Source organism: Crotalus tigris, unplaced genomic scaffold (assembly GCF_016545835.1).
Source record: "Crotalus tigris isolate CLP2741 ecotype Arizona unplaced genomic scaffold, ASM1654583v1 scf7180000017646.2482762, whole genome shotgun sequence".
In the NCBI taxonomy this organism is placed as follows: domain Eukaryota; kingdom Metazoa; phylum Chordata; class Lepidosauria; order Squamata; family Viperidae; genus Crotalus; species Crotalus tigris.
Genome location: NW_024096538.1, coordinates 450,879 through 478,380, shown reverse-complemented (window position 1 = coordinate 478,380; position 27,502 = coordinate 450,879). Strand labels below are relative to the sequence as shown.

At 35.0% G+C, this 27,502-nt stretch overlaps 1 protein-coding gene across 2 annotated transcripts in view; it reads left to right on the top strand.

The window, feature by feature from the left end:
* The window catches only part of EPHA6 (EPH receptor A6), a 429,534-nt gene that overhangs the window by 390,162 nt on the left and 11,870 nt on the right, over positions 1 to 27,502 (top strand). Inside the window, exon 14 of one of the 2 annotated variants that reach the window (XM_039335687.1) lies at positions 6,485 to 6,694. In XM_039335687.1, coding sequence (XP_039191621.1) covers positions 6,485 to 6,694 — 210 coding nt within the window. Of the gene's footprint in view, positions 1 to 5,237; positions 5,355 to 6,484; positions 6,695 to 27,502 lie in introns of those variants that run through there. The other variant, XM_039335688.1, reaches the window with a different exon arrangement.

Here is a 27,502-nt window from a genome sequence, read left to right as displayed (position 1 = left end):
GGCATGAGTATAGTCTCTGTGTGTTGTATTACCTGTGGTAGAAAGTCAGAAGTAAAAGAAACAAGAAGTACAGTTAAAAGATGTGCATATGGAATAAAAAGAATAATATAAATTATATGCTATATATTTTGGAAAGTTTCAATTGTAAGTCTGAAAGAAATATTTTTATAGAACAAAAGTTTTCTACAAAAACTCAAAGCTTGTAATTTAGCATAAAACTACTATTACAATAAAAGGAACATTTGGTTTCTTTGGGGCCAGACCAATTCCATATTACAAGATAAGGTCATTGTAAAAATTACAAATAGACATCATTCTCTTTTTGAAAAGTTAGTGTTAATTATTTTTCAAAGAATTTAAGGTTACTGTATAATTTTAAAACATTATCAGATTTTATTTGAAATACATTATGGAGAATCTACCCCAGGGCTTAAAGAAGCTTAGGACTCAGAGAAAAAAATTAGTTGATGATAATACTTGGGGGTTTCTATGGCAGCAGGAATGATTTTTATCAGCATCCACCATGGGAATACAACTTAACCTTTATATTGGTGGCATCAAAATCTAATAAGACTTTTACACATATCTTTTCAATATTACTTGAGGGGCTGACTCTTCCCAATTACAACTACCCACCCCATTATGTCAGGAAAGAGGGGTATGCTGCAAGTCCCACCATCAATGGTGGGTCTAGATGATGTGCCTTTTCTGCTGTGACTCCTACCCTCCAAAACCTAATTCTCTCTAAATGAGATTAGCCCCTTCTCTGTTAGCTATTTGGAACAGCCTTAAAATTTGTTTATTTTTCATCAGCCTTGGGGATCCCATGGGAAAATCACTAGGTGGCTGCATGAAGTTAAATATTGTTCTCCTATAATCTTGGAGTTTTTTAATATCCTTGTCTTTGACTGTTTTTAGATTGAATTTAGTTTTTAAATGGTGCCATGTTTACATGTTGCCCAGGGTTATGTCATTATGATATGGCAGCTATATAAATATGCTGAATAAATAAACAATAAGATGTTGTAATTGGAAATAAACATTTTTCTCCTCTGGTGGGAATGCAATAAACTATGATATTTTGGGAAGAATGTGTTTAAAGGCATTTAAGGATTTAAGGCTGAATTATCTCCAAAGCTAGGTTTGTCACACATATCTGTTGGCCAGAACAAGACATTGCAAGATAAAGAAAGTTAATAAAAAGTAATTACCATAAATGCCGGCGTATAAGGCGACTTCCGCGAGCGCTGAAATCGGCGCCAAAGATGGGGGTCGTCTTATACGCCAAGTCGTCTTATACGCCGGAAATACTGGTAGTTTCCGGCGTATAAGATGACGTTCTAGGAATGCGGCCCTGTTATAAAGACGGGGGTCGTCTTATACGCCGGGTCGCCTTGTACGCCGGCATTTACAGCAAGTTTTTATTTATAACAGTCAAATTAGTCATTGCTAATGGATAAATAATGGAAATATCTTGATAATATTTCAATAGATGGCATGACAAGATATAGTTTGCATCTTTACCTGAAAAAGTGTGATAAAATCCATTAAATCTAAATCCCAAACCCACGTTAGCAAAAGACCATTGCTATGTTCCTGTAATACTCCATAAGCAAACAAATTAAGTATATTATGATTTAATGTAATGTCATCGTCCACATAGCATTCTAAACAAAACTAAACTACACAACAACAATTACACACTCTCAATTCTATTTCAGCCACATTATAGTGCAATGTGGGAACCCAACACATAGGTGATATAGACATAGAATCTCTTTTCTAATCCAAGAGTCTTCAAACTTGGCTCTTTTATGACTCATGCACTTCATCTACCAGAATTCCTCAGCAAGCGTGCCTGACTGAGAGATTCTGGGAGTTGAAGTCCACAGGTCATAAAAGGGCCAAGTTTGAAGATCCCTGTTCTAACCTCTGAAAGTTAGAATCCTAAAAAAGTTGACTTTTTAATATAAAAATAAATGGACACAGAAGAAAAAAAGAAAAACATCTTAATTTAATCCTTTTTAAAATTTAATACTAAATATGAATGTAATACAACCTATGTAGGGTTGTATGTTTCTGTTATGCAGACATGTGTATAATGATATAATAGCAAAATGTAATAATTCAGTGTTTGAACTTCCAAGATTTAAGAACCTGTCAGCTCCTAGAATTAAAAAAAAACAAAAACTCAATATCATTTGAATATACTTTGTTTATGATATAAGAGGAGATTAAGAGAAAAAGGTCATGAAATGAAAATTTACTTGTCATCAGATATAAGCAACTCTGGCAAAATAAAAACAAAAAAAGGATTTTAAACTACATTAAAGTAATTTATATGGACTACTTTTTATTGGCATGTTAGTTAGGAAACTCAATTTTATTACTCATTTTGGTAATATGTGCTGCTATGTTAAAATTCATATTTAAATTGCCTGTGCTCTAGGCCTGTCATATCAGTCACAATATACTATTCATTAGAATTGATGGCTAATAAATATAAATAAATAAACTTTAGCTTCATTTGTCAAATGATTTTAAATGGGAAGGGGAGGTATGTTAGCTAATATGCATATAAAAGCTGAAAAGCTGATACTTCTCCTTTTTCCTTAGGAATGATACAGATATCACAATTCAATAAAATAATACAAAATAAAATAAATCAAGCATACTTTTTAAAATAAAAGGATTTTCAGAGAAATTCATGCACAATTACATACATGTTCCTAGAAAATTCTAGACTTGTTCAATCAAATTTGATTCAGCTTCTCCGTTCAAGAAAAAATGGAATTTTCAGAAGCTGAAAAGCCTATAAATCAATACTGATTTTGAAATATTCAATTTGATTCTCCATACCAATGTGATTCAAAAATACATTGACTTTAGAAATTCAACTGAACCAAATATCCAAACTGAATAATTCCACATTCCTAGAAAATTCAGATATTATACTGTGTCTTCTTCTCAACTTCCTCTTTTATCATTCTGGTGTTCGGCAGGTATTATACACAAGTTTAAATATATGTATGTATGTATGTATGTATGCCTGTACAGCAGATGGTTTTACACAGTGGTTTTAAGTTGTTAATTTCCAATTTGTTGTTGAAATGTATGATATGAATATTGTAATGTTTTATAATATTGACTATATAAGGCAATACTCATGAACTGAGGAGTCTATGTGAAGTGTTGTATCTATTATACCGTGATTAAGGGAAAACTGTTTCATCCAGCAAAACATTCCAAGAGAGCAAAGATACAAAGTTTTTGCCAGCTTCCCCTTTTTTATGTATCAAGTTTATTAGCTGCAGTCAGAGCCATCTCTAAACATCATACAATTCTTTTGTAAAATCAGATTAAAACAAAGCATGTATAATAATAATCCTAGGAGAAACTAATAGGGCGAAAATGTCAAAACAAAAAAAGCCACAACTAAAATACTATACTCACTAGACCAGAAATCAAAGTACAGGTCCTCACCAGTGGGAAAGGTCATAATAGTCCACCCATATTTCAAGAAGGAAAGCCATTCTGAGCTATTCCCAAAGAGCTATAGAAATTGCTCACCTTATTTGTTGAGTTGATCGTGAAGTCAGTCTTCTAGTCATTGTAAGCCTTCTTGAGAGATTGTAGAAAGCCTGCAAAGAACTGTAAAGTATGACTGGCTCCCTATTCTATTCAACAAAGTCTTTTTTTTAATTATTAAAAGTTTTACAAATTACAATATAAACCCTTCCCACCCAATCCCACCCCTCCCCCACTTCCCAGAGCTGATTACAGGGTAATAAATAAACAAACATAATCTAACTAACATTAACCAGCTATACTATCAATCAAAACTATAACACACTTTAACTCCTTTTCAAAGCAAATATTAACAAATTAAAAACGAAAATAATAATATAATTAAAACTATTAATAATTATCTAAAATCTACTCATATGCAAAATATGCATATGCAAAGAGCCGAGGTGGCGCAGCAGTTAGAGTGCAGTACTGCAGGCCACTTTAGCTGACTGTGTTCAGCAGGTCAGCGGTTCAAATCTCACCGGCTCAAGGTTGACTCAGCCTTCCATCCTTCCGGGGTAGGTAAAATGAGGACCCAGATTGTTGGGGGCAATGTAAATATATATATACATTGCTTACTGGTGTACACCGCTTAGAGAGTGCTTGCACTTAAAGCGGTATATAAGTCTCATAAATAAATAAATAAATAAATAAATAAAATAATACTTTTCAGTTTCATATTTCTTTTGAATGTAATCAATCCATCTTCTCCAAACCATAATATATTTTTCTTGTGATTGATCCTTCAAGTAGGCGGAGATTTTCGCCATTTCTGCTAAATTAGACACCTTAAGTATCCATTCTTCCAAGGTAGGCAGTGAGTTTTTCTTCCAATATTGCCCCACCAATAATCTTGCAAAGTCTTGATACACTATTTCATTAATAGAAAGTTAATAAAGTTCTTAGCCAAGTTTTTCTGTATGTAAAAATGAATAATATGATGATATGAATAATATTGAAGTTCCTCTTCTTGGGGCATGTTACTCACATTATTGTCATAGACATCTTTGGAGAAGTTGTTATTTAGGCTTACTGTAATTCTCATGGTATTTATACCTGTTTTCATTGTTACCTTCTGGAAGGAGGCTTCGTGGTATCCGAAGCAGAACATCCAGATTCAGTCACAGCTTGGTTCCATACAGTATTAACCTTGTGAACTCTAAAGCTTCCTCCTTCCGTTATGTATTCAAGATGGACAGTGAATAATATTTATGTTACTTATATGTAAGGGTGTAGGTCTATACCTATGTTGTATATAGTATGTTTTAAATGTCTTGTGCATTTGTACACTTTGAGAAGAAGCAACTAAATTTCATTTTTAATGTGTGCCATTGTGCCCACAGGAAAAAATGACAATAAACAGTAAACCTGTTGTTTCAGGTTTAGGGAAGAAATAATTTCTCATTCAGCACACAACATTTCAAGCATATGTTAATTTTTTTTGACAGAAACAGCAGTATGATTTAAAAGGACTACTGTATTTTATTATTATCTTAAAAAGCTGCAGTACAATCCTTTTATACCTAGTTGCTATAAAATAAGTTTCAAATATGCTAGATTGTTCCATTACAAAGCATCAAATGTTCTCTCAGGATGCCCATCCATGGTGTAATACAGTATTTTGCCCAACAGCTAATTTCTGTTTTCAAATTCCTAATTGTCCTTAGAGATGTATGATGGACTTCTGACAGACAGAGAAAGAAGCTGTCAGCTTGCAAAGTATTATATAGCCAAAACATTTGCAAAATCCCCACTGCTTCAAGAGGCAGTCAGGAACAAAATGCCTGCCACAACAAATTTACTGATAAGTATATCTTAAAATATACATATCCAACCTTCAAAATTAATGTCAAGCCCCTAACAGCTGCTCACAATGAAAAAGTCTAGTTTTTTATATAGTCTTATTAACTAGATCCAATCACTTCCTGCTACAAAAGGAATGTTTAGATGATCTGATCCTGAATTATTTTGCAAAATGCCATTGTCTTTTTCAGACTTTAGTCAATTATAGCATGGCATAGATCACAGACAATGGTGAAATTTATTTCCCTGTATTTCATGACAAAATTTATTAAACAAAAACAAAGGTTTGTTTTCCAGTACAATATTGTATTCTGTTTTTTTTCCATTATTTATATCCTGGAACTCTTCTGTTCCTCACATTTTATGCAGGTACAGGCCAATGTATTGCCTTCCAAAATATTCCTGCTATCATTCTTTGGTAGTTGTATGAGAGAATATTTAGTCCTTGGCTAATGAAAGACTTGGAATTAAAGAGAGATGAGGGACAGGCTTATACTGACTGAAGTGAGGCTCTCTTAATCATCTATGCACTCATGTAGGGCATCACAGTGCAAATACCACTTGTCATTTAAGTGCAGAGTAAAATTGCTCAATCAAGCATTATGCCCTGCAGTTGTCTGAAATTAGTTAATTCCATGCTGGACATGTTGATAGCTTTAGAGAAATAGTTAGCTATTCTTACATCTTGTAGAAATTGATTGGTTGAATGTGTGCCATCAGTCAGTGACAATTCTTAGTGGTAACATAGGTAGATTTTCTTCTGGACACTATGTTCCTAACCTGGTCCTTCAACTCTTCCAATGCTGCATTTCTTGGCCCTGAATCCATACATTTTGCTGCTGGTCCTGTCTTTTTATTTCCACCTTTCCCAGCATTGTAGACATTTCCAAGGTTAGGTCTTTGATACTATGTCCAAAATATAATAATTTGATCCTGCTCATTTATGCTTCAGGTAAAAACTGGGTTCATTTATTTATCAAATTTATATATTAAATTCATAGAAGATTTAGCTGAAAAATAACCAGACCTTTGAAATATAAATTGTTATATTTAGCAAATGTTTTACCAGCACAACATGAAAATGTCAAGTGAAACTCTACCTTCCTTTCAGAAACATGATGGCCACTTCACAGTCATCCAGCTTGTTGGGATGCTTCGTGGAATTGCTTCTGGCATGAAATATCTCTCAGATCTGGGTTATGTACATCGGGACTTGGCAGCTCGGAATATTTTGGTCAACAGTAATCTTATGTGCAAAGTCTCTGATTTTGGATTATCACGGGTACTAGAGGATGATCCTGAGGCAGCTTACACAACAACTGTAAGTTTATTTGGGTTTTTTTTCCTAATACAAAAAGGTCAGATGATGTTGAACAGGTATTTTACACTGCTTATTGCTTTATTTTGTGCTATATGGTTAATATAAACTAAATTATCCTGCAATGTTTGTCAGAAAACTGGGTCTTTTAAATGTTTTCTCTTAATCAGTGGATGTGCTCTCTTCCTCCCTTAATAAACCTTCACAGTTTTATTTCACTGTTGTCATCTTTTAGGGCTGCCATGCTACGAATGGGAATAGACATCCCACAGACCTCAGCCATCCTCTCCATGCAGCTGATCCAAGTGCTGCCTAAAACAGTGAGGCAGACGTGCACACAGAGGTGGCACCAAAAACAGCGCTCGGATGATCGCCATCCAATCGCCACACTGCCTCTTGGGAGGGCAGTGTCAGCTGCCAATGAAGCAGCAGGGAAGGCAGAAGGCAATCCCATCCACCAGATCAGCCTGGCGGGAGTGGGGTGGGAATCCGAGTGGTGCCAAAAACAATGCTCAGAGCCTCCAGGAGCTGCAAGGATCTGGGCATGCCCTTTGCAGTCATCCTCATGCAACACACAGCCTCTTCCTATAAACAATCTGGCTCACCCAGGGTCAGGTTGGCCATCACGGGAGACTCATCCCGCGTGTGCGGTGGAGCCGGAGAATGGGGATGGACTACACGTCTGGTGATGGCCAACCTGACCCCAGACAAGCTGGATTGCTTCAGCTGTGAAGAGCCTGGCCTAAAGTTTCCATCGCCCAGGCTTCCTGACACTGATGGAAACTGCGGCCCGCCATAGCTGAAGAGTTTAGCTGAGCCATAAAGCTGAATGCACCTACAAAGCAGTGGTGCACCCCGAGTGAGGAAGCGGCATGAAGGTATGAGTGTCTGTATTTTTGTGGCTCATGCGCAGAATTCACACCCGCCTTCCCATTGGCAATCAAGGAGGCTAATCATAGTAAATACAAATCATTTTTTTTGAAAAAAAAAGGGACAGATTACAATATTGATGATGAATGTAAATGAAAAACCTTCCTCCCCCACTGAGGAAAACCTGAGTCACCTCCCAGAGTGGGACATCTCAGGACACCCGGCCAGTTCCCACCTCCACCTGCCCACTGGATTTCCCAGTCCAGGGCATGGATAGAAAGGATGCAGCCTCTGCTTACCTCAGACCCTGGCTCTATTAATGTTCAGGCGACCTCACAGCGGTGGCACCGGCAGCAAGCAAAGCTGGGGGGGGAGGCATGCAATCAGGCCTGCTAAAAAACCTACAGTGGGATGAAGTAGGCAAGGTCTTAAGTAGGGCTTACTTTTTAGGGAACGGCTTATATTAGGCCCAACCCCCAAAATCAAGCTAGGTCTTATTTCCTGGGTAGGTTGTATTTTTGGGAAACATGGTACTTCTATGTTTGTGAAATTTATGAAAATGTGCAAAAATAGGGCTTCAATAATGTTAAAACTAAAATGTTCATAGTTTGGTTTTCTTAATGGCTTCTTTATGTTTAAAAAGCTATCATTGGACTTACCATCTGTTTCGAACAAAAGTAAACTGTGTCTTTTGAGTTGAGCTTAACTCCTGTTGACTTCATGGACAAAATCATGCAGTTTCGTGGCAACAGTGTAGAGATGATCTGTCACTGTGTTGTTCCAGGATATTTTCCTCAACTTTGCAATTTAGCCTGCATCTCTACATTTTATAATGCTTTCTTATCTAAGATTAACCAAGTCCAATTCTGCTTTGCTTTCTGAGTTCAGCAATGGTCAGCTAAGTGCTATAATCTTACTGGGTAAAATAGAATAATACAAGGCTAGATTTTGCAAACTCCATATTCTAGTAGTTTAAATAATGTCAGGAGTAAGAAAGTCAATTCATCTCAAAGAATAATAATCCACAGGATGAAGTAGACTGCTGTCACATGCTCCTGGTTCTGCCTGGAAAGCTAATAAATCCTGCATGAATCTGAAGCAGATATCATGCTTCACTTGGAGCACTTTCAAGTGCCAGCTTTCCCTAGTTTTAATTTCACTATTGGTTTAAACCTAATTTTTTATTATCATTTGGCAAAAAGCACAATTACCCAGATTCACCCTGCCTAAAAGATTTCATGTATTGACTGTTTGTAACAGTTCATTCTTAGTAGAGAGGAACATTTTCATCTGACTGAAATCTACAATAAGAGGAGCTGTAAAAGTTTCTGTATTACTCCAGGGGAATCAAAGTATCAAATTAAAAATCAAAGTATTAGTGTAAGCAAATATATCTTGATAATAGTATTATAAAAGTAACATAGATTTAGCCCATAGAGTTTATCTTACATTTTAATAAGAATATATTAATCTTCTTTTTGTATTTTTCATTAGGCTAACAGGATGCAGGTAGCTGTATAATAAACAATTACATATATTATTTCCATTGTGGCAACTTCAAGATGCCTGTACAAATTCTTTGTGATTCTTCTAGGAATTCATTAAAATAAGATTGTATTAATTGGTGCTAATAAATAATGTATGGTTGTAATTCATGTTAAAGATGCATGTGTTAGTCTACTCTGATTTGTTTTTACATAATGAAATACAGCTAAACTGGATGCAGGCTGTTAGTCACAGCTAGAACCCACTAAAATCAGTCTGAAAAGTTACAGCTGTCTCATTTCATTTTTTGGGATTTCAGTAGGCTTAGGTGTTAAGTGATTTATTCTGAATCTAGCCTAAGGATGACTAAAAATTATGGCTATAGTCCAATACAGAATTGGAAACGATGGATTTTAAACTGTGCCTGTATCTTTTTTAGATTGTAGCTTCAGTCAGGAAAATCTGCACTATGTGTCACAGACATGACTTTTTGTTATCAAATTAATAAAATTAAGATTAGTTTTAGCAAAAAACTAAATACTTTGTTTAATATTTGTCAGTAAATGAACACTTTATTATTGTCAAGTTATTAAAGAATAAATATTTGTTGCCTTTGACTGCCCCACAGTGGCTGAATTGGAATTGTACTTTTTTCCCAGGAAAAATACAATATTTCTAATTAGTTTGGGATTAGCAGACACAAATAGTTGCTCTTCTTACAGAAAGATAAATTAATGAACACCTTTATTGCAGATTAGTCAAATACTTATTTAAATGATTTGAAATCAAAGTAATCATTTCATACAAATCTGAATTTTTAAATAACCTACAGATACAATCAAGAACATAAATTTCACAAAAAACTAAAGTATTGATGTTGAAAGATTACCAGTTTGCTCAGTACTGTAAATCAATCTGATTAATTGATCTCAGTATGATAATCAGCAAAGCATCTCCGGATTTAATTTAAATACAATATTTATATCTCTGTATCAAGCATGGCATTCTGTCATGCTAGATAAGAAACTTAATTTATTCTTCTTCTCTAATCTTGAGGATGTTGTGGATGCATTATAATTATTCCATGCTTTGTGATAATCAGTTTCCAGTCAGGCAATTCAGAATTGTCCTAAACATTTACTATAAATTTCAGTTCAGTATTGTTTCTTATTGTATAGATTATACAATAATGTAGAGGTTGTATAGCCAATATTTTTCATAGTTCAGTTATTTATCAAAAGCAGTGACATTATTTCATTCCGATGGTACTCTTCAATAGAACTGTGTGAGTGGCTTCACAATTCACTTCTAAGTTCACAGATTTTTTGAAATCAAAGATCATTGCAAACAAGAGCTGCCATGTTGCCCCCTTTCTTGGTATTATCTATATTTGGCAAAACTATGAATCTACCAAGTTTTCCCACATCTCTTCTGATCTATGGTCTTCCATTGTTTAGACATTCTTTCTGCTCTTGCAGCTGATGAGAATATTCAAAACTGGGAATCTGGTTTGTGTGTGTATATTTTTGTTTAAAATGCTTCAAGCTTTTTAAACATACCCCAAAGACCATCAAACTGATAGATTTCCTACTCTGACTTCAGCATTATGAATATAGCAAGGTTATCCAGTTATCCATAAGCTACTTTCTTCCAAGCACAGGAAATGTCAATTCAAGAAAAACACAAAAGATAATGGTAGAAAGGATTTTAGATATTTCCAGTTTTCTTCCATATTACCATATTTCAAATAGCTTGAGAACAGTTTGTGTGAGATTTTTTTAATTAAAAAGGGAAGGTGATAAAGAAATGCAAGCTGCTGAAAATCTGTTTTGATTGCAGCAGCACAGAAATATGTTTAATTAATCAAATGCAAACATCTCTAAATCTTCAATTTCACTCTACCCATTTTCAGCCAACAGAAAAGACAAAGTGTTTTTATTAATGTTTTTTTTCCTTGTGACCTGGTTTGTGTAAACAATCCAGAGAGCACAACCTATTAGGTAATTTAAAGGTAAAAGTTAAGGTTTCTGCTGCCCAGTCAGGTCCAGTTCCAGGGGGTGGTACTCATCTCTGTTTCTTAGCTAAGGGAGCCAGCATTGTCTGAAGACATTTCTGTGGCCATGTGGCCAGCATGACTATATGCCAAGACACACAGAATGCTATTACCTTCCCATCAAGTGGTACCTATTTATCTATTCACATTTGCATGTTTTCTAACTGCTAAGTAGGCAGGAGCTGAGGCAAGTAACGGAAGCTCACCTCATAACATAGTGCTCAGATCTCGAATGCAGGCTGTCAGTTTTCCAGCTGACAAGCTCAGGGTCTTTAATCGCTGAGCCATTGCACCCCCTATTAGGTAGTTTAGAAATAGCATTAATATATAAATATCAATTTATGGATGTATGTGTTATCAGATTAAGAATATTTTACCATCACTATACTGAAAACAAATGAGAAGGTTTTTGTAATATTGATGGCTTAAAAAAGAAGCATAAAATGCCATATTATGTAATACTGTTGCCAAACCTAATTGATGTACTAGAGAAAATGGAATTTTATATGTATATTTATCATAAATTATTAATTAAAAATGGAATGTAAAGCTTTTTAAAGCTTTTGCTAAATGGGTACTATCAAAAGCTATGGATCAAGGAAGAATCCTTCTCATAAAGTATTTAGCAAATTTTATAATTGCTACTTTAAGTAAATATTTGGAATCCATTGTTAATACATTAGTTACATCTTTTTAAAATATATATATAATTGTCCTAATGATTGTGCACTTGAATATTTATTCACAGATAAAAAGTTAACATACTATATTGTTGTGCAATGAAAAACAACCAGGACATTTATGAGAGCTATTATGATTATGTAATGGCAATTCTGGGCATCTTTTCTAAAATGATCCCATGAAATGCATCTGGCCTATCATCTGTGTTTATACATTATTTAGAGTGATATTATTCTAAAATTCTAAAATCCAGAAAATAATATTGACTAGCTGGGAACTTCTAGAATTATAGTTACAACAACTAAAGGATACCAAATTGAAAAAGACGGACTTTCATTGTTTCTGATTGGGGGGGGGACTAAAGAATTCCAATGAGTAGTTACCGAGGTGGCGCAGCAGTTAGAGCGCAGTACTGCAGGCCACTTTAGATGACTGTGTTCAGCAGGTCAGCGGTTCAAATTTCGCCAGCTCAGGGTTGACTCAGCCTTCCATCCTTCCGAGGTAGGTAAAATGAGGACCCAGATTGTTGGGGGCAATGTAAATATATACATACATTGCTTACTGGTGTACACCGCTTAGAGAGTGCTTGCACTTAGAGCGGTATATAAGTCTCATAAATAAATAAATAAATAAACTAGCATTTCAGAATGATAATGCTTTCTCATTCATTTTGATTAATATGCCATCAATAATATAATTATATAAGGAAACTTCTACTTGAATGGTGTGATGATGCCAGGCAAAGCAGCATAGCGTACATCCCTCTTCCCGAAAACAGTTCTTTGTGTATAAGAGCTGTAGCATCTGGGTGTATGTTTCTCTCAGCATGAATAAAATTGCATGGTCAGAGAAAAGGCAGTGCAGTTTTTAAACTGCTACTTTCTTCATATTCTATGCTCCTATTTAAAGAAACAGACAATTCTGGATGCATTGCAAAATAGATCTGTATTGATCTACTATTTCAGAAATATATATTGGCAATAAAATATATAACTGTTAGTGATTAAGTTGGATCTTTCACAGTCTGCACATTAATCCAAAAGGATAAATACTGACAGTCCCGTTTATAGCCTGGATTCTGGCACTTGCAAAGTACCCTTCGCTGCTTCTGTGATTGTGTCTATCATATGCTTCCTTTGCCCAGCTCCTAATTGTTGCCCATAAAACTTAAGCACTTGAGTTGGCATGGAGCTGAAAAGAACCTAATCTCTGAATTTCATAAAGAAACACCCAATATCTTTGCAAAATGTCTTTTTCACTCCCTGACAATACAAATGATAAATATTTCAGACAAAGCAAAAAGTATTTTATTAAAGGAAGGGTTTTCTTTACATAAAATGCAGAAACATGCAGATATGATACATTCATTTGATATATGTGATGCATCAGGAAGTAACAAATCAGACAATACAATACATGAGAAAAGACAGACACCCTTAAAACATGTTGCTCCTCCTTTTCCTACCTGAGGTTGTTTTTTTTTAACACATTGCAACACTCAAGGACTTCAGAGTACAGTCTGTTATTTGGTTGAGGTTCCTGAAAGGGCTAGTTTTTGCACATCAAGGAAAAACATGTTTTCCTAAACTTCAAAACAAGGCATAAATGCCATCTAAAATGCTAATATCAGCTTTTAAAAATGTTAATAAAGCCTAATGTTCTATGTAACACTAAGTCTAATTTTACCTAATTCCTTGTTCTGTGCTATCAGTTATAGACACATAGCCAGTTTTGGATAAATAATATTATTTATTCTAGTCAATACATCTTTCACCAAAATAACCGAAAGCACACTTCATATTCAAAGCTTTCTGAATAGAAAACAGGCCTGAGAGTATTTTACAAAATAGTAAAACTGATTCTACCAACAGAAACTAGAGAGAAAAATGCTAAATTCACGAAGACCCAAGATTACTTATTATTTTATATATTATTAAGGAATTGGGTATGTCTAGTTTAGTGAAAAGGACTAGATGATAGAAGTGTTCCAATATTTGAGGGGCTCCTACAAAGACCAGGTGGTCAAAGTACCAGAAGGCAAGAAAAGAAACAATGGATGCAAACTAACCAAGGAAAGAAGCAACCTAGAACCAAGGAGAAATTTCCTAAAGGTGAGAGCAATCAACCAATGGAATAGCTTGCCTTCAGAAGTTGTGGGTGCTCCATCACTGGAGGCTTTCAAAAAGAGAGTGGACAGCCATTTGTCTAGCATGTCATAAAAGTCTTTTTTTCATATATTTACCAGTTTGCCTAATTTGCTGAGCCACATTTCTTCCTCTCAAATAGATAATTGATTTTTTTGCTCATTTCTTTATAACTTCTGTGTTGCCAGGTTTGGGATGTTGATTAACTTAGGCTGTCTGAAGTTGATTCAGGCTCTTTCTCCTCCATTGCTTCTTCCATTTACATTAACCCCAAGTAATTTCAATAGAGGCTCTTCAGCCTCTAAATCTGAAGAATCCCCAATTTGCCTTTCTTCCATCCAAATAGGAATAGGTCTTTGACCTTAGCTTAGCCCCTTATTTTTAGTTGTAAACATAGGATCATCAAAGCCAGATAATGAATCACTGGCCATCATATTAACAACCACCTTAGCTGCATGCTGAATCTCTATTGTTGACTCCCTTGAAGGTGTGCTGTTGCCATATGGGAGAAACAAACATTCACAATAAAGAAAAGTTGGATTTATTATTAATTGCCTTTCCATTGTGCCATCAATCAGAGTCGCCATTTTATTTAAAATTTAAGTACTATATATCCCCTTTTTCCTCTTCAGTGCATACTGCATCTCTCTTTTGTTTTCTTCTCATGAACAGAAAGCAGCTGTTCTCCTTACCACCTCATTTTTTGCTATTTTTAATCAACTTTATTAAGTTTCAAAGAGAAATAAAATACAATGTAACAGAAAAGGGAAAATTGGGAAGGGGGCCAAGGGGGAAAAGTTAAAAAGGGACAAAAAAAAATTGCTTCCAACTTTCTCAAGTACAGATACAAATACAAAGTAACCTCTCACACTAAAAATTTATAAAAATATACAAATTAGACAATCAACATTAAAATTATATAACAAAAATATCTCTTATTCTACGTTTAAACATAAGCAAAAATATAACTTTACATGTCTCATAGTAAGAATGAAAATATAGGATTTTCTATATTTCTATACATTTTCTATATTTCTATAATCATAATATATTTAGTCAACCCATCATAAAATCAAAACTTCATTTTTATCTTTCTCAAGCAAGAAATCCAAAAGTGGCCTCCAAGTAAAAACAAAGGTAGATGGACTTTTGTGTCTCATCAAAGTAGTGAATTCTGACATATATGCCGGTTTCATTAATTTCACAATCAAATCTTCAGTTGTGGTAATTTGTGTATCTCTCCCCCTTTGTGCATATAAAAGTCCTCACCACTATTGTCATATATAGAAACAAAATCCCATGTTTTCTTTCAATTTACTTATCCATAATATCTAAAAGAAAAGCTTCTGGTTTCAATTTTACACCCATTTTTAATCTTTACAACATACCTGATTTCAATAACTTACATGTCAACCAAACCTTACATATCCACCAAAAATGATTAAAGATACCTTATTATTGATTACATTTCCAACACTTATTTTGCATTCCATTATATATCTTTGACATTTCTCCACAGTTAAGTACTAAATATCTTTTTCCAATTTTTAATCCCACTGCTGCTTTCTGTGATTTTTGCTTCCTTGCAGTTTGAACCTATGTATCACTTTATGTTCTCTTTACATTGTGTCATCTTATGATGAACCTACAACACATTGTTTTTTTGTTGACTATTTGGCCTTTCTGAGTTATCATAGTTTCCCCAATCATTGCATATAATGGATCTTCATTAAATAATTGGGGAACCTGCTGTTATTATTCTTCTACCTGGATTACATCGTCCCCAAGATAAGTTATCCTGACAGACCAATGCTTACTGTGACTACAGGGAACTTGAGTTGTAAATCCATCATAGTGTGAACAACTGAAAAAAAATTAAGATTTTACATGCTATGAATTACAGTATAACATAATGTTATAGTCGAATTTCCTGAGTTTCTGAAGCATGAGAGAAAATGTTTTCTTATCCTCTTACCTTCCTGATTTTTTCAATAATTGAAACTATTCAGTAATTACTGAAACTATGCTTTTTCTATAGAACATATAAGCTGCACTTTTTTATTTAATAACAGTTTTAGACAAATATCAGATCTATCTTCATCTTTTCAAAGAAAAAACCTTGTTGTGATAAGAGATTATTTAACATGGAAAAATTGTTGGACTAAAAATTCTAGTTCCTGGCCCCATTCAAAGCTACAGTTTTCTGATATTTGAAAACAAAAGCAGATCCGTGTCATATCTGGTTTTGGACTTATGAGCAGAAATATCAAGCTGCTTTCAAGTGGCATTTTTAGTAACAATTCTTTCTGAAGCCAATTTTTCTATGTCATTTTAAGACAATTATTACCTATAATTATTAGTATTATTTTACATTGCTTCAAAGAATAAGCTTTGCCTTTCACTCATACAACACAAATGGCTCTATGTTACAAGTCTGTAATTTTTATAAAAAGAAACTAAGCTATAGAAAATGATTGGTATAACCCAGGAATTGCCTTAAGACATTGTGATTATGATTGCTATGCTGATTATATGCCAAGCACTGAAAAGATTTCTTAATTGTGAGAACAAGTTGGCTGAAGGAATGTTTCTAACATATTATTTCCATTTCTGAATGATATTATGGGTTTGTTGCCACAGAATTATTATCGAAATGTCAACACAAACCTTCATTTGGTTTTCTGAATTTGTTTTGCTATTATTTTCTCTAAGAAGGTGTTCTCATAATTTATTACCAGTTATTACTATTTTTGTGGTTATTATTACCCAACATTGCAGGAACATTAATGTGCTAGATAAGTAGAAAAGAACTGAAATTACTCCTACGTTTTAGAATAATAACATAATTCTGAAACCCTGAACTTTCAATAGAGAAGCAAGATTTAATGGAATAAAAATAAATGCAGCTGGAGGCTTAACTATTGAACAGTGCATGGTAACAAACAGGTGAGTTTCTGGTGAGGAAAGGAAGGCTTCAACACTTGTGTCCACAATTTATGAAATAAAAAGGCAATTTTTCCATGTTTAAAGTCATGTATGCATTCATCAAAGAAGTTTGGAAAGCAACCGTATGCAGCAGGTGAATTTCCAGGCACAGGAAAAAAAAAAAAAAAAAAGATGGGTTGAAAATAATTTTGCTATTGCATTTTGTTACCAATTTTGCACTAATAAAAAAAACACAGTTGGTAATTTATTCTTGCATTTCTTAAGTATTTTGGTTCCAGTTCCAGTTATGCTTCACTTGTAATGCAGATGCTGTAAGATGCTATAACACTGTTTCCTAATGTAACAGTGTCAGTCAGATAGAGCTGGCTAAAATGAACATGCCAATCACGGTATAAAATGTAAGCAATCTTTTGATAAGTCCGAGTAGAAGAATGCCTTTGCAGTGTGCTCAGAAACTCATGGGGACAAATTCAGAATTTTGCAGAATGTTGCTCTGAAGTTCTGAGAACTGGAAAAGGATAAATAATTTAATATTACATTTCACTGAAGACATTTTAGAAATTACCTAGATGTACAAGCACACAGTCTCTTCCTTTAGTCATTTTAGGATCTAACAAGGAGTAAGAAAAATGTAGATGCCTCTACATATGCAATAAACCTCTTTTTGTAGCACATATAAACAGAAATCCTTTTCAGACTTTACTAGCATGATTAAGCTAGTATGAGACTTGCATGCATGTCCTTTACTGTCCCATTTATGTCTTCACATAAATGTTTGAAAACCTGCCTGCATATGGCTACTGAGTTCAATAAGTTATGGACTTACAAACAGTATATTGAAGGATACTTCTTTGCCTATATGAATAACAGTAAATAAAGTCTTGTGCTTCTTTAATCAAAGGAATAATTTGATTAAGGTTATAGCCAACTTTCCATGGCCAACTCGCCACAGTCAATTCACCCATGGCCAACTCACCAGGGACAACTCAGATACGAGACAAGAGTTAAACTAATATCAAAGAAATAGTGAAATACAGTTATTAAAGAAAGGATGCCAAAATGAAATGTGGGTGATAAAAATTAAAATAAATTTTAACTATTTTAAATAATTAAATTGAATTGTTGAATTTTCTTGGAGCAAGTTCCTGTGGTGGGTTGACCATGGTGAGTGGTCCCATGGAAACTTAGGCATGGTAAGTTGGCTGTGGCGAGTTGGCTGCAATGAGTTGGCTGCATGAAGTTGATCCATTCTGTGGCTGTGCCTATTGCACATCAAGCTGCCAACCCAGTGCAACTTTGATTGGAATCAAAAATGGATTCACTGTCTAAATCTCAGGTGATCTACATCAGTTCCCTTGTCCATATGAGTAGAGAAATCTATTACACACCAGCAGACATAAGGAAATTTATAACTGTCTCATGCACTGCTTCTGTTCTGATCGCCTGTTGAATCAGTTGGAGCCAAGGAGTTTTGGAATACCTGAATGAAATAATGGAAGAACATTGTTCTCTTATCAGTAATCCAAAATAGCATGGAAACAGATGCCAGCAGGTTTTCAATTTTCTCCTAAATACAGATTGAATCAGTTCAAAATAGTAACACATCTAAAGAGAAGGTCTCTGTTATTTCTTTTCTGACTACTGCTTCCATCCTCATTATTTGTATATGCTGATTGTGTCTATACATGAATATATATACATACATAGAAATTACACTGTGCACCTACATAAACATACTGCTCGCAGTTGATCAGTCTTGTGATTTCAGCACTGGCAAGATTGTTTTTCAAAACCCTGATATGTCTATGCAAGTTACCATAGATAAGACTTAAATATAAGTCTGTTCATATTGTAATTTTGTATACTAATTTCTTTAAGTAGAAACTTAGCCTGCATGGTTGCAGTCTAGAATCCATCTACTTTATGATACTACTACAAAATTATCCTTTTATACCTTCTTCAGCAAACTAATTCTGGAGGCAAATGATCAATGCATGAAAATACATAACAGATACTGTTGTGCAATTAGCTAGATAGATGGTGGCTAGCTAGCTGGACAGACAGACAGACATCCAACATTTCTTTCTAAAGCAGGAAGGAAAAATTGAATTAAACCTGGCAAGAGATCTACATATATTTTAACAAGAAATGAGTGAAGATATCCAGAATAATTAGTAAAAGTTTTATAAAGCACATTGAAGATTAAAAATGCCAAGGGTTTTAATTGGAAAAATTAATTTGGCACTCTAAAATGTTTTCATATTTTTTCGTTTTTATAATTAGTGACAGTTTATTAAATCAAGATGTAAATACAGCTATGTCACAAATGCTTTTGTTCTTGCAATAATATGAATGTATTTCACTGTTCTCTGTATAGTTTTATTTAATCATGGAACTATTTGCACAAAAGATTAAAACATAAACCTGCTTTGTATGTTTTAGACTTTCTAATTTTACACCGTATGAATTTTAAGTACATCTTAAAATTAAAATTAGAGGGATGCAAATGAATAAAAGGAGTAGATTACACAATTATTATATTACTGAAGCCTTTCTAGATTTCCAGATGTGACATCAGTTATCCATGCCCTATTCACATCATATTTAGACAGCAGCTCCATGAAAGACTATCATGGAAGAACATCCAGAAATTTCATAGAATATAAATTCAGAACTAGATCTCGTAACTAATTTATTGAGTAAAAATGATATAAATACTGAAAAACTGGCACTAGTTACCATTTGTTTTCTCAGTTCATCTAAAGGTGAAACCTAAAGCTTAGAATTGAGTCTGATCAGAGTTTATCCTAAGAAAATGCTTGTCTTGCAAGTATGTTTACTAAAACTGCTATGGAGGCCTTTTGAAGGGTCCCATTGAGGAGAAAAGACCATTATTTGAACAGATGGAGAATGAAGTCCTTCTAGAATGAAAATGGGCTCATTTTTTAAAAAAAAAAACTGTCAAATTACAGCAGGGGTGTCAAACTGCTGGCCCACGGGCCGGATGCATCATGGCAAAACCACACCCACCCCATTGCCGGCAATGGAAAAAAAGTCGCGATACGTCACGACACATCACGTGACGTTGCGAGTTTGACACTCCTGAGTTACAGGGTTTTTATGTTGTATTTTATATTATGTACAGGTTTATAATTTCAATATACTTCATACAAGTAGTTTGCATGTTTTATTGCTTTTATATCTTTCTCATTTTGATAGCTATTAGCAAAGAAGATGGTATAAAATATTAATCATACCTAAAGTAATTTAAAAATATCAAAAAGATAACTGCAATTCATAGTTCTTTAAAACTCTGCTGACTGTAAGTCTTATGTTTGTATTTCTTGCTATTCTAATCAGTCAAGATGATCTTCAGCCTCAGTAAATTCCCAGAAATATTTCATCCTGTTTAAACTTTTGAATGATTTATGACATAAGAGGTATTCAGAAGTGCAAGATTGCAAAGTTGTATTTGATTTTCTTTTCTTTTGATATGTAGAGGTTGTTTACAATGACCCCATTTAAGATTCATTAGTTATTGACTGAGGTATGCATTTCAATCATGTTTATGTTTGCAATCACTGAATATAATGACTCTCAAGGTCCACATACACTATTGGGTTTTCCATCCCTCAATTTCCTCCTCTTGGATCAACCCCTCCTCTTTCTTTCTCAATCTCTTCTTTTTCCCCCCTCCTTACTAAGCAATTACATTGGCCTCTCTCTTTAAATTAACTTATATAGATATAAAATGTAGATGGAGTACTTCATCTTTTAGGTAGAATTTGGAGAGAACGGAATGAGAGGAATAGAATCACTGAAGATTTAAAGACATTTGTTGTACTAAATTAGGAGTCTTCTGGCCATTCACATTTGGTGGTCCAGCCCTACCAGTGTACTGTGTATTTGAATATCCATCAATAAGGGATAGTTCAACTATATCCAGATAAATCTGCAGAAACACAGTCTTAATTATTGCCATGGCCTCTGGCATACTATTCCTAGCTGCAGAAAAAGTTCTATTATTATGCATGGGAACTAGACTGCTGGAAGTATATAGCTTTCTGTTTAGTTGTATTCTTAATGCTACTGGAGAGGTATAAAACTCTTTAAATGAACCTGTTAAGCTCCTGTACTTGTATCCTGTTATCAGACAAACCATGACCCATTGGTGATCATTTCATAGATATTTCTTTAGTTAAACAGAGAAACAGAAATAACCACAGGCAAACAAAAAGCATTTGGAGCAAGAGTGATTTTGAACTTCTTGCCAATGACTTTTCTTGTAAGAAGCTAGTAGGGAGCATTTTAAAGAATGATCACATGACAGCAGCTGACTGCTGCAGCATGACAGCATTGAAGCAGCCACATCTTTGCCAAATTTCAATCTCATGGGAGTCATAGGTCCTGGACACATCCTGTAATTTAGCTCTTTTGAAATACATTAATTCAAAAATTGTTGTCCTATGATGCACAGTTTCACCTAGTTGAAGGTTACAAATAATCAGAAATTACGTTTTAGTGTTATATAGATTTGCCATATTTATAACATTCCTGCTAAGCAGATGATTCTGAAAAATAACTCATAACTTATTCTAAGAACTTGTTGCAATAAAATAATAATTTAAAAAACAGAACAGGTGGTTAAAATGGTAGTTAAAACTATTTCCTAGCAGCAACTTTAAAAAGTTTACAAGACTTAAAATAAAAAAGAATGTTTTATCAACAAAAAGACTAGAAGAAAAGATTTACAGTACTGATGTTTCTAATCCCAGCCAAACTATGAAGACAAAGGGATATAGACCAATATTTCAATTTATTAGCATAAATAAATGGCAGGCTCCTGTAAAAAGAAATGCTTTTTAAGATAATTTGAAGGCCTCCAAGCTTTAAGACTCAAGGGGCCATTATTCTAAGAAACTACCTCAAAAATGTATTATTATATAGATTTCCTATCTCTAATTCATTAGGTAGACAACTATGTAGGGCAAAGCCCCCCAATCGAACTAGGTTCCTCTTGAGAAAAATATGGTTAGTATTAATAACAACAGATCAAAAGAAGAGATACTGATGAATATCAGCTTCTTGTCCATTTTCAATTTGCATATAAAATTATCAAGAAGTTTTGAGTTCCTCAAGAAGTTTACTTCTTGAATGTGAGCAAGAATTTTTGTTCACAAAATATTGCATCCCTTATAATTCTAAATAATTGACCTTCATCCCCTCGATAATCTACATAGTTAATTCCAAAAAGGGAAATAAAATCTATTACAAATCTCAACAATAGCCTAACCAGTTTGAATTTTAACACTAAATTTGTTTCCTTTTCCACCAAACAATTGCTATCTTTTTAGATTTACTAAGAGTTTCAGGTGTTCATCTTATATCTGTCCATGTTAGACAAGGAATATTAATATTATAATTAAGATAATGTAAAACATCATGCAGAAGAACAATGAAACATGATCTTTTCTGCCTTTCCTAGGGCCACTATGTCTGAGCTGCAAAAATCTGTATAACTAGGAGATAATTTTCTATGGGGGAGGTGGTTTTTTGTGCAAGATGAACTTTTGAAACGCAGATATAACCTTCATATGACTTCAAAAAGTTTGCAGATTCCTGCCTAAAGAAAAAGTGTTATAACTCCTGAATCTATCTTGTAGAAGCACCTCTAACTAACACTGAAAATTTTGCAATTTATCATCTTTCAATCTTCTTTTGCAGACTGGTAACTTGGCCAAAAAAGCTGGTAGTTTTTCAGCAATAACCATAATGTGACCACAGGGATTTAAATCAAAAGATTTATCTCATTCATATGGTGAAAAATAGGTGCCAAGAAAACTAAGTCATAAATGAATTCCTTTTGTTATATAAGAATAGGCTTTTCTCTCTCAAAAAAAGGTGAAGTTTCTCTTTTAAAAAGTGAAACTTCTACCCAAAATTTCAGTCAAGTACTTCAAGATTTGTCCTCTGGAAAGCCAATAAATTTCCATATAGTAAGAAAAAATTCATATTCACAATTCATATATTGTGAAAAATAATCTTTTGAAGAGACATTGAATCAAGGGTAGGCTCTCTAATAAAGTTGATTATTTTCACAACAATAGACAAATTTCTTAGAATCATAGGACTGGAAGGGACCTTGAAGGTTTTTTAGTCCAAACCCCTGCTCAAGGCAAGATACCTTATATCATCCTGGTCACATGGTTGTCCAGTCTATCTTTGAAAACCTCCAATGATGGAACATCCACAGCCCCAGGAGGCAAGCTATTCTACTGATTAATTGTGAGAAAATTATATCTTTCTTTGACAAGCTTCCACCCATCACTTCTTGTCCTACACTCTGGTGTCTCTTCTTTGCGACAACCTGTCAAGTACTGGAAAACAGTTATCACATTCCCCTTGATCCTTCTTTTTGATAGGCTAGTCATACCTAGGTCCTTCAACCATTTGTCATACAATTTAGACTCTTTGTCATCTTTGTTGCTCTTCTCTGCATACTTTCCAGGGTCTCCACTTTTTTTTTTTTTTGTGGTATCATGGTAATCAGAACTACATACAATATTCCAAGTGTGGTCTCGTGGTGTAAAGCAGTTCTATCACTTCTCATTGTCTTTACACTATCCCTCTGTTGATGCATCCTAGGATTGCATTGACTTTTTCACAACTGAATACACTGCTGGCTCATACTTAAATCATGGTCCACTAAAATACTTAGATCCCTCTCACAGTTACTACAGTTGAGCTAGGTACCACCTACTCTATACCTATGCATTTGGTAGGACCTTACTTTTCTCACCACTGGGAGAAATCCTGAAAGGTAAACTATCTGACCCAGGATAGAAAGATATTCTTTTTTTTTTTTACTGATTCCATGACTATTTTGACTTGTATACCTGTTCTATCTCCATCTGTGTTCCTTTGATAGGTTGTGCTGTTTTTTCCTTTTATGTTAAAAACAGATGTAAAGAAAAAAAAGCAATTCTGTTTTCTCCCTGATATGGGTCACCTTCTTGCCATCTGTCCCCATTAGTGGGCCTATTTTTTCTTTAACTTTCTTCTTGTTCCTTACATGTTGAATGAATTTTTTCTTATTATTGAAAGAAACTTGCAGGATTGTTTATAGACTGTTTGAAGCTAATGTATGCAGTTGCATTTCTAACCTTCACTGATTTTCAAATGTTTTTTCTAATAAAATTTTTGCTTGACAAAGAAACTTATCACCGTTTCAGTGACTGTTAACAGGTTTCAATTTCCCTAAAAAGGATTCACAAAACAGGAATTTTTTGATGACATCAACATACACATAACACCAGGAATGTGACATTGATATTCTTTCATTATGCTTTGTATTTGATTCAGAAATATTACAACTGTAATTCTTGAATTTTTTTTTAGATGTCTGGAATATCTCATTCCTACATAAGAAGTGAAGCATGACAGTTAATGTCTGCCACTCTTACTACCAGTATAAGGAAAATCACCTTGCTTCAAATTTCTTTACCATAGTGACTTATGTTGCTAGGCCACTGAGCGCTATACAGGTTACTAATATCTTACTCCAAGATAAGAAAAAAGTAGCCCTGCAAATGTAGATGCCATATTAATAAATAATAAATAACATCAAAGATGGAACAAGTCTAATGACTCTCAGTTTGTGCACAGTTGTCTTCTAACACTTTTCCTTTCCCAGGATTTCATGAAGCTCCAAATATGTTTATCACTCAGCATGAATTATATGAATTATACCTATCCTTCACATAGGCAAAATTACTCACTGAATGTTCCTGAGAAAAATCTATGCTTAGGCTTTTAACCAGAGGAAGAGTTAATTGAAAATTCTTCTGGAAAAATAATGATTCTCTCCTGAATAATTTTGCTTGTATTATGGTCGGTATCAAAGCTACTTTTGAAGACTCTGCCAGAAGAGTGACAGTTGTTCTCCAGAACAACTTCTGGAGCTAAGCTTTAATGAGTTTTTTTTAGTTGCCTATTGTGAATTATTTTGGGTACTATATTTCTTTTGAGATAATCCAGATGCAGCTAGCTAAAATGGACTCTAATTTCTCTTGTTACTGTATGAGGTGCAAGGGGGACCAATTTTGATGGGGGAAATTTTTATCAACATTGCATACCTGAGTTCGCAGCTCACACAAGAAATTTAAGTCAATTGTTCTACTGTACAGCAGGCATTTTTATCACTAAAATCAGATTTTGCCTTCCAACCTCTTCCACCATCTATATTGTATTTATCCCTTTGATGTTCAAAAAGAATCTTTTGATTTTGCTTTGGGAGTAATACTTTTTCAAGCAGTGGCCATCCCCCACCTAAATGACAACACTAGGAAAACTATTTAGGAAGATTTTGTTAATACTATTCTGGAAAATCTTAGAAACAAGAATGGGATTCCTTTGTTCTTTCTCTGGATGATAATTTATATATTTATCTGAAAAGTGAGCAATCTTCTGGTGATTAAGGGATGAATTTTATTTTGGGGTGAAGCAGGTTGGGTGGGGTAGTGATAAACAAGACTGTGTCATACTCACAGATAGCACTTAGAATTTTCTTTTTTTTCTTTTAGTGATGCTACTTCTATTTTTAAATCAATTTTGGAATATCTTTTGTACCAACAAAAATTAAATAGGATGGTGAGGGAGGAAGAGAGATATTAATGTAATGTACTGGACTAATTAAGTCTATGATTCTGCCTCCCTACTTAAGCTTTTGGGGTATTGTTGTGTCCCGAGCCTGCAAAGGCAGGCTCGGGACGTTGCAACGGTCCCGGGCAGTTGCAAGCTGCCCGGGACCAGACTGGCTGGTGCCGGCTTCATGCGCATGCGCGAGGAGCGGAGCATGCCAAATGTTGCCATTTGGTCCGGGGAAGTGTTCTTAAGAGAGGCAGAGAGGCCTGCGTGCCTCAGAGCTGAAACGGAGCTGAAGAAACAACAATAAAGGCTTCTTGACACTACGAGATGCTCTGTGATTTATTGCCATTAAGCTGAGGACTCAACACTGGCGACGAAGGTGGGATGCCTTACAATCAATTAAAAGAATTGTAAGCTTACCCAGGGGTCTGGAGAACAGCTAGGAAGACAGCCTTAAATTCAGCACCTGCCTGCCAATATAGCGTCGTTGGAGGTAAGCTGGCTGATAGACCCTTTCCTTACAAAAGAGAAAATGGCAAAGATAGGAAGGCTCTCTGAATTTGATGTCAGGCACCCAGAAAGATGGGAGTCTTATGTGGCCAGAGTAGAAAACTACTTGAAAGTAAACCAAGTAAGAGAAAATGACTTAAAGGTCGCTACTTTGCTCTGTGTTTGTGGTCAAGATGCATTTGAAATTGCTGAAAATCTAGCAGCCCCTGCGCCTCTTGAATCTGTTACCTACACAGATTTTAAAAAATTACTAAAAGAACATTTTCAGCCCAAGTTGTCTGTTATTGCATGGAGACATACTTTTGAACAGAGGGATCAATGGGCTGGTGAATCAGCTAAAGAATACATTGCAGCTTTGAGAAGAGCAGCTAAGCTTTGTGAGTTTAAAGACTTAGAAGAAAGGCTGAGAGACAGATTTGTATGTGGGCTTAGAAACAGACACTTGCAGCAGAGACATTTTGCAAAGGAAGACATATCATTCCAAGATGCCTTGAGAGAGGTTACTGCAGAAGAGGCAGCAGGTCGGGCAATCAAGAATATGAGGCCTATCAGAAATACTCCAGAAACTGTTTCCGTGCACCATGAGGGAGTCCAGGAGAACTCGGAAGAGGATCCTGAAGAAGAGGTGGATCATCTCTACCCAGCCAAAGAAAGGAAGCAGAAGGAAGGCAAAGAAAAGTCTTCAGCTGTACCCAAGTGTTTCGGGTGTGGAGGTCGCCACAAGAGGACCGACTAAAGGTTCCGTTCTGCAATCTGTAGAGCATGTGGGAAGCAAGGCCACATAGCAGCTGTGTGTCTGGGCCATCAGAAGGTACAACCCCGAGATTGCGCCTGAAAGGTACCAGGGTCCCCAGCCAAAACAGGGTGGGCTTCTGTGCTTCACGAAGAAGCATTTATAGGACAGGCACACACAAGCCACTCAAAAAGAAACTGTCACTTAAAGTGAAGTTGCAAGGAGTTCCATTGGTCATGAAACTAGACACTGGGTCTGCACTTTCAATTATTTCCATTCACACATTTAGAAAGATTTGCTCTAGCAGTGGGTTCCAGGCCAAGCTTAGGCCATCCAATATAGTTCTAACAGACTTTCAAAACTCCAAAGTGTGTGTTAAGGGGAGGCCACCCTTAACGTACAATATAAGGATTTTGAAGGTCCATTAGATGTATTGATAGTTGGGGGTGAGCGCACAAGTCTCATAGGACTCAATTGGTTTGAGGCCTTGGGAATACAAGTTACAGGGCTCAATAGCTTGCAAACAGTAGGTCTACAAGAAGTCTGCAAAGAATTTGCAGATGTCTTCAGCCCACAGCTGGGTACATACAAAGGGCCTCCAATTTCCTTAAAATTGGACCCCACTGTCACTCCTATCAGAGTAAAAGCAAGGAGAGTACCTTTTACTTTAAAAGAAAAAATTGATGCTGAATTGGACAAATTGATTCAGCAAGGAGTCTTAGAACTTGTTGACTCCAGTCCTT